At 40.1% G+C, this 14374-nt stretch overlaps 1 protein-coding gene across 2 annotated transcripts; it reads right to left on the bottom strand.

The window, feature by feature from the left end:
- Positions 1-2978: 2978 nt before the first annotated feature.
- Positions 2979-14148, bottom strand: tbxa2r (thromboxane A2 receptor). 2 transcript variants are annotated; one of them, XM_076726412.1, is made up of 3 exons: positions 13954-14148; positions 8838-9722; positions 2979-5411 (listed from the first exon to the last, which is right to left on the bottom strand). In XM_076726412.1, the coding sequence occupies exons 2-3, from the start codon at positions 9630-9632 to the stop codon at positions 5088-5090; spliced, it is 1119 nt and encodes a 372-aa protein (XP_076582527.1). In that variant the 5' UTR covers positions 9633-9722; positions 13954-14148; the 3' UTR covers positions 2979-5087. The 2 variants fall into 2 exon arrangements, with proteins under 2 accessions (XP_076582527.1, XP_076582530.1); XM_076726415.1 differs by having other exon boundaries at positions 8838-9715.
- Between the last annotated feature and the right edge of the window lie 226 nt (positions 14149-14374).

Genomic DNA, 14374 nt, shown 5'->3' with positions numbered 1-14374 from the left:
TCGATCATCACTCTTTATGTTAAATCTTTACAATAAACACAGAAAACTGCAGCGTAGCTTTTAAATTAATTTATATTGATGTCAAAGATTAATATTAATCTTTATGGTGTAGGCATTAAGCTGATGATCCTGGAAAACACAGCCCAACTGTCACAATAAAATGTTGGCGTTGTACGTTTCTTCAAACCAAAGATTTGTTTCATATCCATCATATCAATGTTTCAATAATAATTATCAAAGCGATGTGGTTCCAGTTAGCAGTACATGTATATGAGCTGAGTTTTTCTCATCAGGAGAAGGACACAATGGTGGTGGCGTGACAGCGAGGCGAGACTGAATGCTAAGTGGCAGACCTACTGTTTGAGCCATGTTTGTGGTGACTACACCTGGTATTTTAAGCCAACACATGATCTTTCCCACCCAGTGGTTTTCGTGCTGAAACCTAAGCAGATCTTTTGAAAACTGAAACGTAAAGAGAAGTAAAGTTTGAATGTAAAGAACGTAAATTAATGTGCAGTGTCAATTTGTCCTTAGTTTGCAGAAAGGTACGATGCCAACATTTATTGTGGCGATTGAAACCAGTAGAGGTGGGGGACTCCAGGGACATGACTTGACTCAAGTCAGACTCGAATCGCTAATTTGAGGACTTGAGACTTCCTTGAGCAGAACTGATAAAAGACTCAAATTGACTTTGACTTGGTATTCATGACTTGAGACTTAAGAACTAAGTTGACTCTTTATGAAATATTCCCGTTTTTCAAGATATTGAAGCTTCATTTTGTTTTGGAAACAGACCGGGTGATTTCTAACGCCATGCGTGCAAACCTGGTTACTAGGAAATGGCAGACCAACGTGAGGCCAACACAAGAGGCAGCTATCGTGGAGGGGAGGGGGCTAGTAAAATATAGATTCAAGGACTATGTTGCTGATGACAGTACTAGACCTAGTGTATGCTTATGCATCATGGTGACTTGTGTAGTAGAAATGATCTGAAATGGCCACAGCATAATTTCAGAGTGGAGTCTGATGAGCTGACATGTTGCTGACTGCAGGTAGAAGTGGTTAATGAAGTTTTCCAAGCTGGCGATATAAACCACTTTTCCTCCAAACCTGCATTCTGTGGATTTGTTGACATATATCTGTGATTTGGTCTGAGTAATACTGGTTGTTTTGTTTGTTTATAGAAGTAACTAGCAGTAGTAAGCCACCATGATGAATCTCTGATCCCTCTCCTGTTGTTCATTCAGGAAGCTTGTTCCTGATTGCCACAAAATGTCAAATATCAGCAAGATTTACAGTATAAGGTGAACTCAACTTTTCATGACCAATGTATCCTAACTGCTATAAATGTGGAAACTGGTGCAGATCATCAGAATTTCGTACAGCTTGACTTGCCTGACCTGACAGGGACTTTACAGGGTCTCGACTTGAACGGTATGATTCTCATGACCGTAACTTGGACTTGCTTGAGACTTACTCCCACCTCTGGAAAACGGTGACAGTAAATTTACAAAATGTCTGGGGGGGGGGGGTTCTCCACATTGATGTAGAGCATTAGGGTGCAGATATGTAAACAACGTGTCAGGAAACATAACTGCAAAACAGTGGACAATCATGTGGCCAATCAAGGAAGTTAGATAAGCTAGAGTAAACATTTTCCTCTGATGAAGACCCACTGGGGAAAAACAGGAGGGCGACAAGGAGACATTTTGAGGTCACAAAGTCAGTATGTATTAGCCTACTTCTCCATTACCAATAGCCCACACAAGATAAAGATTTACATGCAAGATTAGTTATAAAATACTATATATTCATATAAGATTGGTTAACCTATTTTGAAATGCCCAAATGGCCCCAGTACAAATAAAACCTCAACACAGAAAGTACATTTTAAATATTCTCAGTCCTCTAAGTAGTGACTGATCTGAACTTAAAATTTTTTGAACTACTTAATCATAGTCAGTGCATTACCGACAGCGCTCAGCACGCCCCCAGTTTGGAGAGGCAAACACAATAAGCTAAGCAATCAACTGCTGTGGACAGTGTCAGCAACAAAACACATTTTAGCTACCTAAAAGAAGGTCCACCTAAAATAATCAATATCAGTTTAGGTATCTGCGTTACCTTGCTGTCAGAGAGCCCTTTCCTTTGGCACTGTAATACAGTGTGAGGTAGCTGTAAAGGAATATAGGAGTTCTACGTTTGAGAAAATGTAGTGCCAAAGGAAAGGGCTGTCTGACGGGGCACACTTTAACTGATCTTGATTTTATTTTGTTGCTGACCCTGTCTACAGCAGTACATTGCTTGCCTTCCATGCCAGTACTACTCTCCAAACTGGGGGTTGCTGACCACCATCCACTGTAGGTAATACACTGACTATGGACAAGTACCTCCTACAACCCCACACATTTTCCCACATGATCATTACTGTCAAACAGATACCAAGCCCATACTTCCCACAGTAAAAAATAAAAAATCTAGTCTCCGTGCTCATGTAAACCATTTCCTAGATTTTTCCTGAAAAAATGAAGGTCTTCATGGCCATGCACTATTAAAATAACATATCTCACTTGCTTCCAACTTTTGAGTTCACAGGAAACTTTTCTGGTTTGTTTCACAGAGAATGTAATAGGAGAGTAATTAGTGGAAAAAGAAGGAAGTGTCAAACTACATGTTGGAGTTTGTCACTTGTATGTTTTTTGGCTCACCAAACAATGTATTTTTACACATGTAAGCCGACCTGCCAAATTTCAAAATGTAGTTTGACTCGACTTCACTCACTCTGGATATACTGTTTCAGCTACATCAGCTTTTGTCTGATAGGTATGCTTTGTTTTAACAGTTTGTATACCATTGCACCTGGTTATGAAGACCTGAAAATGTATGGCAAAGTTCACATGTTGAAATTGTAAGTAAAAAGGCTGAAATCATAGTGGTCAAACCTGTGTATGTTTAACAGAAAAGCCCATTTATTTTACAAATCCTTTATTTTTCTGTATAATCACATGCCATTTCTGCCAAGCACGTTCAACATTTGCACTTCATTTTCACTGCAATGACACTGCAAAGGATGTTAAAGTGAGACACATCGCAACCATTATCAGTGATTGGTTCAGTGGTTTCTTTGGTAATTGAGTGACAGTCTGATTGATATAAGCAATAACACAATGAAAACAAATCATGTGCAAGATCAGCTGAGTGACTGAGTAATCAAGCAGAGCAAGAAATGCCTGTTTCAGTTTCATTACAGTATGTATTAGAATTAAAATATTACAATTCAGCTACAGCGTCATTACACTGTCCAAATCATCAGCCTGAATTTGAATTATCCAACAACTAAATCATCCCCCACTTGCTGTTCATTGTTAATATAAACACCATTTCAGTTTACAGCAAGTTGAAGTTTTAGTTAAACATCTCTGTGAGGCCTAGGTGATCTGTACAGAAACAACAACACTTTTACTGGCACTGGACTGTGGCCCGTGAAAGAGAGGAGGATCTGATATTAAGAACCCATATTAAGATTCTGTCTCTGCTTCTTATTCCAACGTTGCCCTGAAAAACATGAATTATTTTGAATTTTCCTACCTCCTCAGCACCTCTGAGTGTAAGAAATATTTGCATAATACTCTCCAAATGTAAAACTGAGGTAGGCACAGGCATATACACATTTAGATAAGAAAACTGTGCTTCCTCCAGATGGAAATATTAGACTTTAACACTGTTTGGTTTCCCCAGTCTTTTGCTTGATTCAAATACAAGCAACACACTTAAGGATGTTTTTAAACAGTCCATTCACTCAAATGACATGATACATATTTCCCCCCACTTACCCTTCATCACACTTGCACCTAACCTTATGCACTTACTTAACAATCTTTCCTCACTTAAACACATCATAATTGGGCAGTTGAAATCAAAATTATCTTCATAGCTAGATGCCAACAGTTGTAAATGAGAAAATATTTGCTTTCATATTTGAGTGATCTGACAGTTTAAGATGAGAAAGCTTGAAATTAAGCCAAACCACTCCAATGATACAGTGCATAAAGTGGTGAAATGGCTTATTACGTAATATATACGTGTGATAATATGATAATATGTTTGTCACAGATAGTAGGCAACATAAATCTTCATATAGCAACAATTAAACGTTCTCAGCTTTTTGTATCAGTGATACTCAATAGCTAATGTCAGACATAGTTTTTATATAGCAGTTTGGGAACTACTATGTAAATATGACATCTTGTGCAGCATAATACACTTAATACATCTCAAATAAATACTGTTATAATTTCGGTCACATTTCTGAAGTTGACAGTGGGAAAAAAATGTTTTACTATTGACAACATAAACTAATTATCAAGATCTGTGTCATATTTACAATTTAATTCACAATAATCACAATAATTCATCATTATTTATCTTATTTACCTTTTTGTTCATGGCAAAAAAGGATATGTCAACTAATGACAACTTGGGGAGTGAACCAGAGGATCCCACTGAGGGATCAGAAAAAGTCAAGTGGTCATTTCAAGGTCTGGAACGTTTGTTTTGATTTGCATGCGTCATCAAAACATTTAGCACATAGGAAATACATGCAGTGTAATGTATTGTATAAATACAGTCTAAGCAATATTTCAATTTTGTGATAGGATTTTCAATTTTAAGGTATACAAGTACCATCAGAAAAAGAACAATTAATGGTCAGTACTGGGTCTCTTGTGACACTCAAGAGCATCTGAGCAAAGTGTGTAAGACATAACGTCCTACTAGAATTAAGTATTTCCACTAAAACAATTGCATGAATGAGTAGAGAGCGCCCTGATGCACTGTAACAAAATGTTTAAACCTCAAATATCAAAAAATCACCTGACAGAGCAGAATGAACAGATCACAGGTTGTAAGTTTTCGATGAGCCCAAGCTCTCCCTTTCTACTCTAAAGTGTCATTGCTAATATTGCTTAACATTTCAGATTATTGGTGCAATCTTGCTATACTGGCCACAGTTAACATGAAAACTCATCAAAGCTTGAAAACACGCATTCAAACACAGTCTGCTGCAACAGCAGCTCAAATCCAACCAATCACGGAGATGGAGGTGGTGGTTTCAGTGAAGATGTAGCTGCTACATTTGATTTCTCCATCTCTGCTGTTTCATCTGAGCCCATGGTGCTCCCAAGTGAGGAGCGTGTGAACCTGCGAATGGTGTCGCTGAATGATGGGTACAATGTCATGATGGAGCCCCGAGACCACGGGAGGCGGGGGTAGATTCTCCTAAGAACTGACCTGCGAAACAGGATGTATACCCACGGATCCAAGATCTGGTTCCAGGTGGCGAAGCGTAGCCATAGGAGGAGGTATTTGACCTGGAGAGGACCTCCAGACAGCACAGTTTGTGCAATGAAGACCTGGTGGTGGAGAGAAGGAATGCGAGATCAGGACAGAGATAAAGGAAAGAAGAAGCAAGGACAGGAAATAAATGATGGACAAAGGAGTGTGAGAGGGATGAGATGAGTCAAAGTCAAACAATTGCAGGGGAGAAAAGAAGCAAATTATATCAGACAACAAATTATAGTTGAAAAAAGTGGGGGGAGGGGGTAGGAGTAGAAATAAGGGAGGAGAGGAGAGGGAAGAGATGAAATTGGTTAATATTGGACATGGACACACATGTGTCCATGAGGGAACGGCTAGGCTAATTTTACCATTGTCCTCCTGAGGCAGTGGCTGCTGTAACCCAATTATCCCCACTGCTTTAGTTAAGCTGCAGCATTTTATGTAAGGCATAGCCTCATTAGCATTAGCCCAGCAGTCTCTTGTGGGGGCAAAACATGCTAACAAGCTCCTTTAGGAATGACAAATTGTCTTATTGTTTTCTCTGTTTCAAATTCAGATGGTGTAAGGATAATAATAATAATAATAAAAAAGCTCCGGTGCAGCTTACATCCAAGCAGTGTGGGGAAGACAGTTACCTAAATCCACTTCATAGTAAAAACTGTTGCATGCCAATGTTGAGATGTTCAAGTGCAAACCACAGTTTTAGTTAGGCAAACTTTTCTCAGAGGCAGAGGTGAAAAAACAGCCAGTTTTCCAGGATGCATGTTAGCTTAGTGACTAACTTCCACTCTCAGAGAAGGGATCATTCATGGTCTTGGTAGTACCAAAGCTAATTCAAGCTCCTGTAGCTAGATTTATTTTTTCACAAGCATTACGATTACTGAGCCTCAACAACTTTCTCAATGATTCCCTCTTATCAGTAAGGATTTCTGCAGCTCTGCTTCAAAGAAAGGTTTGAGCTAAATAAAGCTACAATCTGCAGATCATTAAGCTATCAGGGTATGGCTAATAGAAACCATCTTGTGTTATTTCAGGGAGTGCAAGCATGCACAAAGGCAACAAACAAACATGACAAAGGGCTGAAACTATTTAAGTGAAATGCTCAGTAACTGGCAAGGAGTGGAATCAAGTGCACATAGCAGCAGCAAAAGCCAGGCTGGCTACACTATAAAGCATGCTGCCATTGATACTTAGATGCTATGTGTAAGGGAATGGAAGCTGTGAGGCATGGAGTAAACTGTGATGTACAAGTGAGTCCATCCATGAGTGTCACTGGCAGATGTTTAGGGCATGTGTAAGTAGGGGTCCAATCCATAGCCCAAAGTGATGATGGGGGTGAGCAGTAACAATGGGAAAGCTGTGTCATTGTACCTTTAGATGTTTTTGTCTTACTTTTTACTCTCCTGAGTCGGGACACTTGAAACATGATGTATATCCAAGGGTCAAATATCTGATTGCAGGTGGCCATTCGTATGTAGTACAAAACAGTTTCATCTCTTACAGGATCAGCAGTCACCACGCTCATCAGAATATATATCTGTGCAGGGCGTCACACAACTGAGGTTAGACAGGAGTTCAGAATGATGCACACAGTGGGCACTTATTAGGTACACCTGTACAATCTAATCCAATACATCTGTTCTGCTACAAAGTCAAGCACTGAGGTCATTGTAAATGGTGGTAGTGTACTGGACTGCATTATATTGACAGTTGTTTCTAATATTCTGCCCCCTGTCATTTATGCAAATAGGCAGGACAAAAAATTAGAAACGCCTTTCAATATAGTGTAGTCCAGTTCAACACTGCAAACTACAACCTCAATACTAAACATATAATTGAATTCCTAAAAAAGTCAAGAAAAACTGAGCATTTTAAGTGTTGTAAAGATAGAATGGCAGAGCTGTTGTCTTGAATTGCACTGGATCGTACAGGTGTTCCTGATAAAGTGACCACTGAGTGTATGTGCTCCAATCAGGTGGCCTAGACATTCCCATTCCGTTCTCTGCATGCTGGGCTGAAAGCAACACCCACTTTTCATCAGAATTGTCTCATTTTATAATAACAAAAACAAGAAAATTAAAAAGTATTGTTCAGTATTGTTTTCCCCATGGGCCCATATCCATTAGACTGAAGCAATAGATGAAGCCACAGAACAGATTTCCTTTAAAGGCAATGGTTTCTCCCACCCTAAAGCCGAGGTGTAACATCTCAACTAAGGCATTAAGGGGCTCTCTGATCAAGGGTAAGATCAGAAGCTGCATTGCTAAGGAGAAATCATGCATGTTGAGGGGAAGGTAGAAAAGGAGCTTAGACCTTGTGATGCCTCATTATGGTTCAAACAGCTGATGGGCAGTGCAGATAACAAGAGCTGGTAGTCAGGATCTGGGATTGGGTGCTTTGAGATACCTAAGGAATCCACAATTTGGTGGACATCATCATGACTGAAAGTATTTTTAACTTCCCATCAACAACCTTGCAAGCAGGAAAACATTAAGATCATCTGAACAGATATTTCCTGCCTGCAGCCAAAGAAGGCGCATTCGCCTATGGGTCTTGTCACCACACATTGCACACTGTCACAGACCACAGACTATCATTACAGAGGCCCACACTCAATCACAAAGGTTGAAACAGGGCCAGAGACCTTCCTGTGGAGTACTGGCCCATTGCAGCTGTGTCACATGGTTTAGGGGAAGCCTTACCTTAGTCCAAGTTCAACAAAAATTTGTAGCAATACCACAGAAAATGAATATTTTATGTATGTTTTGTAGTATGTCTAAGCATTCTCTAGAAAAGGGTCATTTACTATATTTATCTGCATAAATATCTATATTCATATTCATATTCAGGCAATGTATATGTAGGCCAACTACATTAATATTTTGGGTATCTATATTCATATTTAGGCTGTATAGCTTTATTTTGAGGACATTTACTAGATTAATCAGTGCAGACCTGTAATATCCTTATTTACTTGATTTAGCTTGAAATCAATCCTTTGATTTCACTGAGACCATGGCTTCATAAGCACATCAATTCCTCTCACTGCTCAAAGGAGGAGGCAAATGTTCTGCTTCAGTGTTTCAAAGTCAAGATGAACTAAGCTTCATGTGAACTACAACCAAAAACTGTGCAGAACATGAACATAGTCTCTGTGATTTTTTTGCGTAGGTTTCTGAAGAGACAATGTGAAGCTCAGTGACAAGTTGGCCATTTTAATATGGGGGTCTACGGGGATTGACTCGCTTTTGGAACAAGTCTCAAGTGGCCATTCCAGGAAGTGCATTTTTTGGCATCTCCACATCGGTTTCATTTTTCATCCCTGGAGGTTGCCACTTGGAATCCTGCTGTGACTTACTGCAATGGTTATCTTAGTTTGCTTTTCATTGTAGCTTTAGAATTTTCCACAAAACCAGACCTAAACATGCACACACACACACACACACACACACACACACACACACATATTGGGCTTATTTATCTAAAATGGTAAAACTCACCAGGAGAGGGCACCAGCAGATAGAAGCGATGACATTGATGAGGATGAGCTGAACCATCATCTCCACTTCGTTATCTCGGCGGCGCTGGGTACTGTCCTGTCCGCAGCACACCTTGATCAGGGTCACGACGCTCACCGTGTTCAGCAGAAATGACACAGCGATACATATCAACCCGACCAGGGAGAAGAGCAGGGAGAAGCCCAGATCGTTCCCCTCAGAGCTGATGTTAAAAAAACACCAGGAGCCGGGCATCTGCATGTGGTAGCTCCCAATGCCTGTTAGGGGCAGCAGAGCAATGCAGCCAGCGACCAGCCAAACCAACAGCACCATGGAGAGAGTGCGGGTCTTGGGCATGCTGGCTGAACGTGCAAATGGACAGTTGATGCCAATGAAGCGCTCTATGGCCATGGCGGCACCAAGCAGCAGTGGGCACAGTCCATAGAAGACCATGGACATGCCCATGAAGTTGCAGAAGTGGCAGTTCGGATCTAATTGACGCCAATTAAAGTGCGTAACATGGAAGGAGATCACAATGGAGCCTGTGACCAGAAGACCCATGAAGTCAGTGACCACCAAGCCGCCCAGGAAGATCAGGAAGGAGCGTGAGCGGCTATGTGTCCGCTGGAAGGACTTGAGGAGAACTATGAAGGCGATGAGATTGGAGGTGAGACCCAAAGCGCTGAAGATGGATGAGAAGTAGGCCGAGGCAATGGTGGGGAGGTACTTGAATGGAGGACTGCTGATGGAGTAGCAGTGTGGGGTGTAGTTGACGTGTGGCAGCACCGAGGAATTCATGGTGATCAGCTGGTGTGTGGTCGTTGATTTCAGATGACTCACAGATGGAAATATAATACTGGTGTTAGGGATTTTATTCCTCTCTTCATCCTCAAAAGTAAAAAGAGAAAAGGTAAATTTCAAGACATTTTTCAGGAAGGGAAGTTTGGCTTGCAGCAAGGCAACCATTAAAAATGCAATGAAACATATGACATAAATGAAATGAGCAAAGGGAAAGAACAACAGAAAGAACTGTCCATCCACTTTTAGAGTTGAGCTGGTATTGTTGCACAATTGTGGCAGCCTTCATGGCAACATACATGTGAAGCAGTACATTTCTGTTTACTCTTGGGGATACAATGCTAAATGGTGCTTATCCACTGCTGCTGGAAACTGGTCTCTTGTCAGCCATTCGTTGTCTATAAATGCTTATTCTATTTAGTCATGTGAGAGAGATATTTAGAAGGACCATATAAACCATATCCAGTCAATGTAACAGCTCAGATACAGCACACACATAACACTCACACAAGCACATACAGACAGTGGCATTATAGGACGGAGATGGAGAGTGGCACAAAGACCGAAATAGACACATATCCTGGCAGGAAATGCAGTTCTGTGAACAGTACTGACAGAGACACCAACAGGAAATAAACACAGTGTCACAATCAGTCTATGATGTTGTCCCTCCTGGCCTGCGCCCAATGTCCGCCATAGTCAGACAGTATTAGACCAACTTCAAGCAAAGTTGAGTTACACGTTAAGCGGGATAGTAATAGAATCAAATATGGGAAATAAGTATTTTTCTGTAAACAAAATATTTATTTGACAGGGTATCATGTGGGCATCATCGTGAAATATTATAAATGAATGAAAAGGAAATGTAAAAATTCCATGATGTTTTCTCTCATAAAGGACTAACATAATACTGTATACACTAATGTTACCTGACACCTTTAAGATACTTAATTACCATTAAGTAGGTGGATCAGCAGAGCTACAAACACTGATCATATCATCGTGTGGGTTTAACTTCCTATGAGCACTGATTTTATCAGTGTACAAAGGATGTAAGGCAGCATACGGTAGGCGTTACGGCGGTGTAGGTAGAACATTTTCCAAAATATGATAAAACTTTAAGAAAGGAGATAAAAAAGAAGATAAATAGGAAAAGTAGATGAGAGGTAATACACAGAGGATGAATAAACAAATAAAAGGATTCTGTTTAATAACTTGGGCTGATAGTGATGGAAATATGGATCAGAATAAAACTGAAAGTTGTACAACACTTTGCATTTTGGCAGCAGTGAGTTATAATTGTTCAGAATATTCAATAACCAGAAATTGTGTCATAAAAATAACTATACAGGATTTTCCGGCATATGGAAATATTTGTCACTCTTCCAGACATTCTCCTGCAGTCTAGTGATCAGCTTGCATACTTTGACCGAGAAGAACAGATGCTGGACCGCACTGAACAGTGAAGGTAACAAGTTTAGTAAGTTGACTCCTGCTGTTTGCATTGAGTACACTTCATGACTGCTCTCACATTTTTCTGTACTATTAGTGTTAAACTTGAACAAGCTGAAGAACAAACTGGAAAGAAAAAAGAAATTTGGCCAAATGATGTGTGAAGATGCAATTGTGCATTGCTGCATTGCACGCTTTCACATGCCGTGAGTAGCACACACAAACAACAACTACACCACAACAAAACCAACAAACAGGTGTCTTTTTTTAGCCTTTCCCACCCATGAATTTACTGAGAAACAACAGATCTACCATGGTGCAGGGCAATGTCTAGAATCCTATTTAGCTTTTCCAGCTTGTTAAAAAAATGAAGAAAAGGTGAAATCTACCAAATCACAGCTGAAATTATATTTGTTTGCTTGTGTTATAAAGAGTCTTTCCCCTCTAAATAGATTTGGCTGCTGCTTCATGTCACACACTACACGCTGTGGCAGATTCATACCTGAGTTAAAATCTTTTCACAGTCCTGGAAATTTTTTGCAAATGATTGGACATCCCCTGATGACTGAACGCCCCCACAAAGTAAGGGGTTGTTTTTATAACTATCAGACGCATTTCTGGATAAACTAATCTTATCTTTGATTCCATTTTTTTTTCTTTCAAAATACATGAATCATAACACCCACTAGCCATGACTGCATGTTGTCACATTTTCCGAAAAAGGCAGAAAAACATAAAGATACATGAATTAAGAGAGACCTTTGGGTCTTCCACTAAAAGCTAACTATACTATTATCAGGTACTTACTTCCATCCCTTAGAGAATATTAGGATGAGACAGACGGTGCTTGGCGCCAGCTCGTGTGACCATGAAGACCTTTTTAGTGTACCATTAGCCAAAAGTGCCCTTTAAAATCAATAAGTCACATTCAAAATTGCTTCACTGAGGCAGTCCAGTGGTTTCCTCTTCAAACTAATGGGAAACCACAGAAACTTAATTATGAGGTGTATGTATTGTACAGAGAATGCTGTCTGTGCAAAATCACATCTTTTCACATGCTGAACAAGTTGAGTCCACAAGACTCCGTCCTCTGAAATGGGTTTGTGGTGTGAAACAGACTTTACCTGCGGCTGTTTGTCTGCTGTCTATCCAATATCCAGATCAATCCACCAGTACTCTGCAGTATATGATGAGTTCTTTTCCATGTTCATATTGCTAAATTTGTTTTCCATGTTCATATTGCCGAACCTCTCCGTAACATTTATTTATAACGCCCCTTAATAAAAAGGTTGTTGTGCCTTACTTTATCAAGGCAGAAAAGCACGTGAATAAGCACGGGCAATAAATATGGGGGATAATACAAACAAGAAGAACATGATCAACAAAAAGGAATCTGGCTCTCTGCACCGATGTCACCAAGCCAAAGTCTGTTGGTCTACTCATCCAGTAAAACAGTTTTGGCATTGTGCTCTCAGTCAAGTAAACAAATAAAAGAGAAACTTCACAGCCAGCTGGTTTAACTGGGTCTTCTTAGAATTCATCACTTCACATAAAAGGCCCAGAATATAGCTGGTGTAAATGTCTTGAACCTGTATATGAGTAATCTTACCAATAACAGAATGATGAGTAAACATTTAGAGGTGAAACCATCAGTGAATTGATGTGAGGTATTCATTTTTTCGCTTCCTGCAGAGTTGGTGTGAACTGGTGTGAGAGGGAGGAGGGAAAGTTGCTTTACTGAGGAGACAAAAATTGTTGTGTATGTGTATGCTGTCAAGAGGTCTGAAAAGTTGTTGATGCTGCTGTAGAGCTAAAAATATTCCTTTTTGTTTTGGAGCCAGCCCTTGTTGACTTGATGTACCTAAAACATTCTCAAGAAAAGGGTGGTGTAGGCGATCAGTGTTATTTTTTACAGGTCAAAGAAAATCAAAGAGCATGGATTGCATATTGTTTACCGCTGTATGTGTTTAATTCATGACTTCCCCAGTCCATATTTCAAGCAGTATCATATGCCACACTAAATGTATGGGTCACAAGGCTGCGGCTGGTGATAGCACACTGACAATGTGCTGCTGTGCTTCACTGATTCTCACAAATGAGGAGGCTTCTTCTGCAACTGTGTGAAAACAGAAGGCCATATCCAATAATCTAGGGTCAAATGTTTTGTTTTCAGGACGTGGTGTCACGTATAACCCACTGAACTACACAGGAACAATATCTGCAACACCAAGACCACTGAAAGTTCAAGTAAATGCTGAGTTGAAGAAAATGTGGCATGAAATTGCTCTTTAGCTCATTTAGACAAAACCACGGTCTGAATGATTGCTCTTTAAAACGTTGAAACAATATTCTATCATTACATTATAGTAATCCTAAGTCTGTGTTTGGCCATATTTAATGAGCTGTGAAATGAGTTAGTGCAGCTTTCTCTCAGTGGAAGGATACCGAAAGTCTCTGAGATATGACATAATGACAAATGATGTGATGAGAAGTTAAACTTTGCTTACGGGTACATTTGCTAAGTGATAGCAACAAAACAGAACTAAACCATTAAAGTTGACTAAATGCAACTTGTACTGGCTGTCCTGGGAAATAAGAATCCCAGAATAACGCTATTTATTCTGAGAAACTGTTGCACTGTTAGTCAGAAATGTACGGAAAAGGGTATGCTAAATATGTAAACAATTCCTCATCCCTAATTTTTGGGTTCCCCTATGGCTTAGATATGGCAAATATTACACTTCAGGTGTGTTTTAACTGGTCCTGTTTCCAAATGTGCACATAAAGTGTCATACATAGTCTTGTTTTTTAAAAGGTTGTTCAGGACAAACAGTATGTAAATTCACCAAGTAATTCAGGTTTGTCTTACCACAGAAGTCCTTTCAAGTTCCAAGCTGACTCTCAGTTTGCACTACTCAGTCCAAAGCATCTTTCTGCTCTCATGAGATTAATAATGACAACACAATTAATAATCACAGGAAGAGGTGGGAGAAGTCCCACCTGATGGAAATAAAGTCCAACATAAAGTCCCAAAGCAGGCTGTTAGCAGTAACCCCCGCTCATCTCCACTCTCTTCCCCCGGTCTCTCCCACAGCAGCTTTGATACTCATCTCTCCCCCTCCAGACGCTCTTCCTTTTGCTCGGCTCACCCCTCCCCGGAAGACAAAGGGGAAGGGCTTGGGGCACCCACCACATAGTATTTTAGGCAGAAAAGGGAACAGCAGAGAGAAGTTGTTAAGCATCAAGCTGGATTTAGTAAATAGTGCACAGAGGAGAGAAAGGGCATTTGT

The sequence above is a fragment of the Chaetodon auriga genome, chromosome 3 (genome assembly GCF_051107435.1).
Source record: "Chaetodon auriga isolate fChaAug3 chromosome 3, fChaAug3.hap1, whole genome shotgun sequence".
NCBI classification, from domain to species: Eukaryota; Metazoa; Chordata; class Actinopteri; order Chaetodontiformes; family Chaetodontidae; genus Chaetodon; species Chaetodon auriga.
This window is presented reverse-complemented; position numbering and strand designations above follow the sequence as displayed.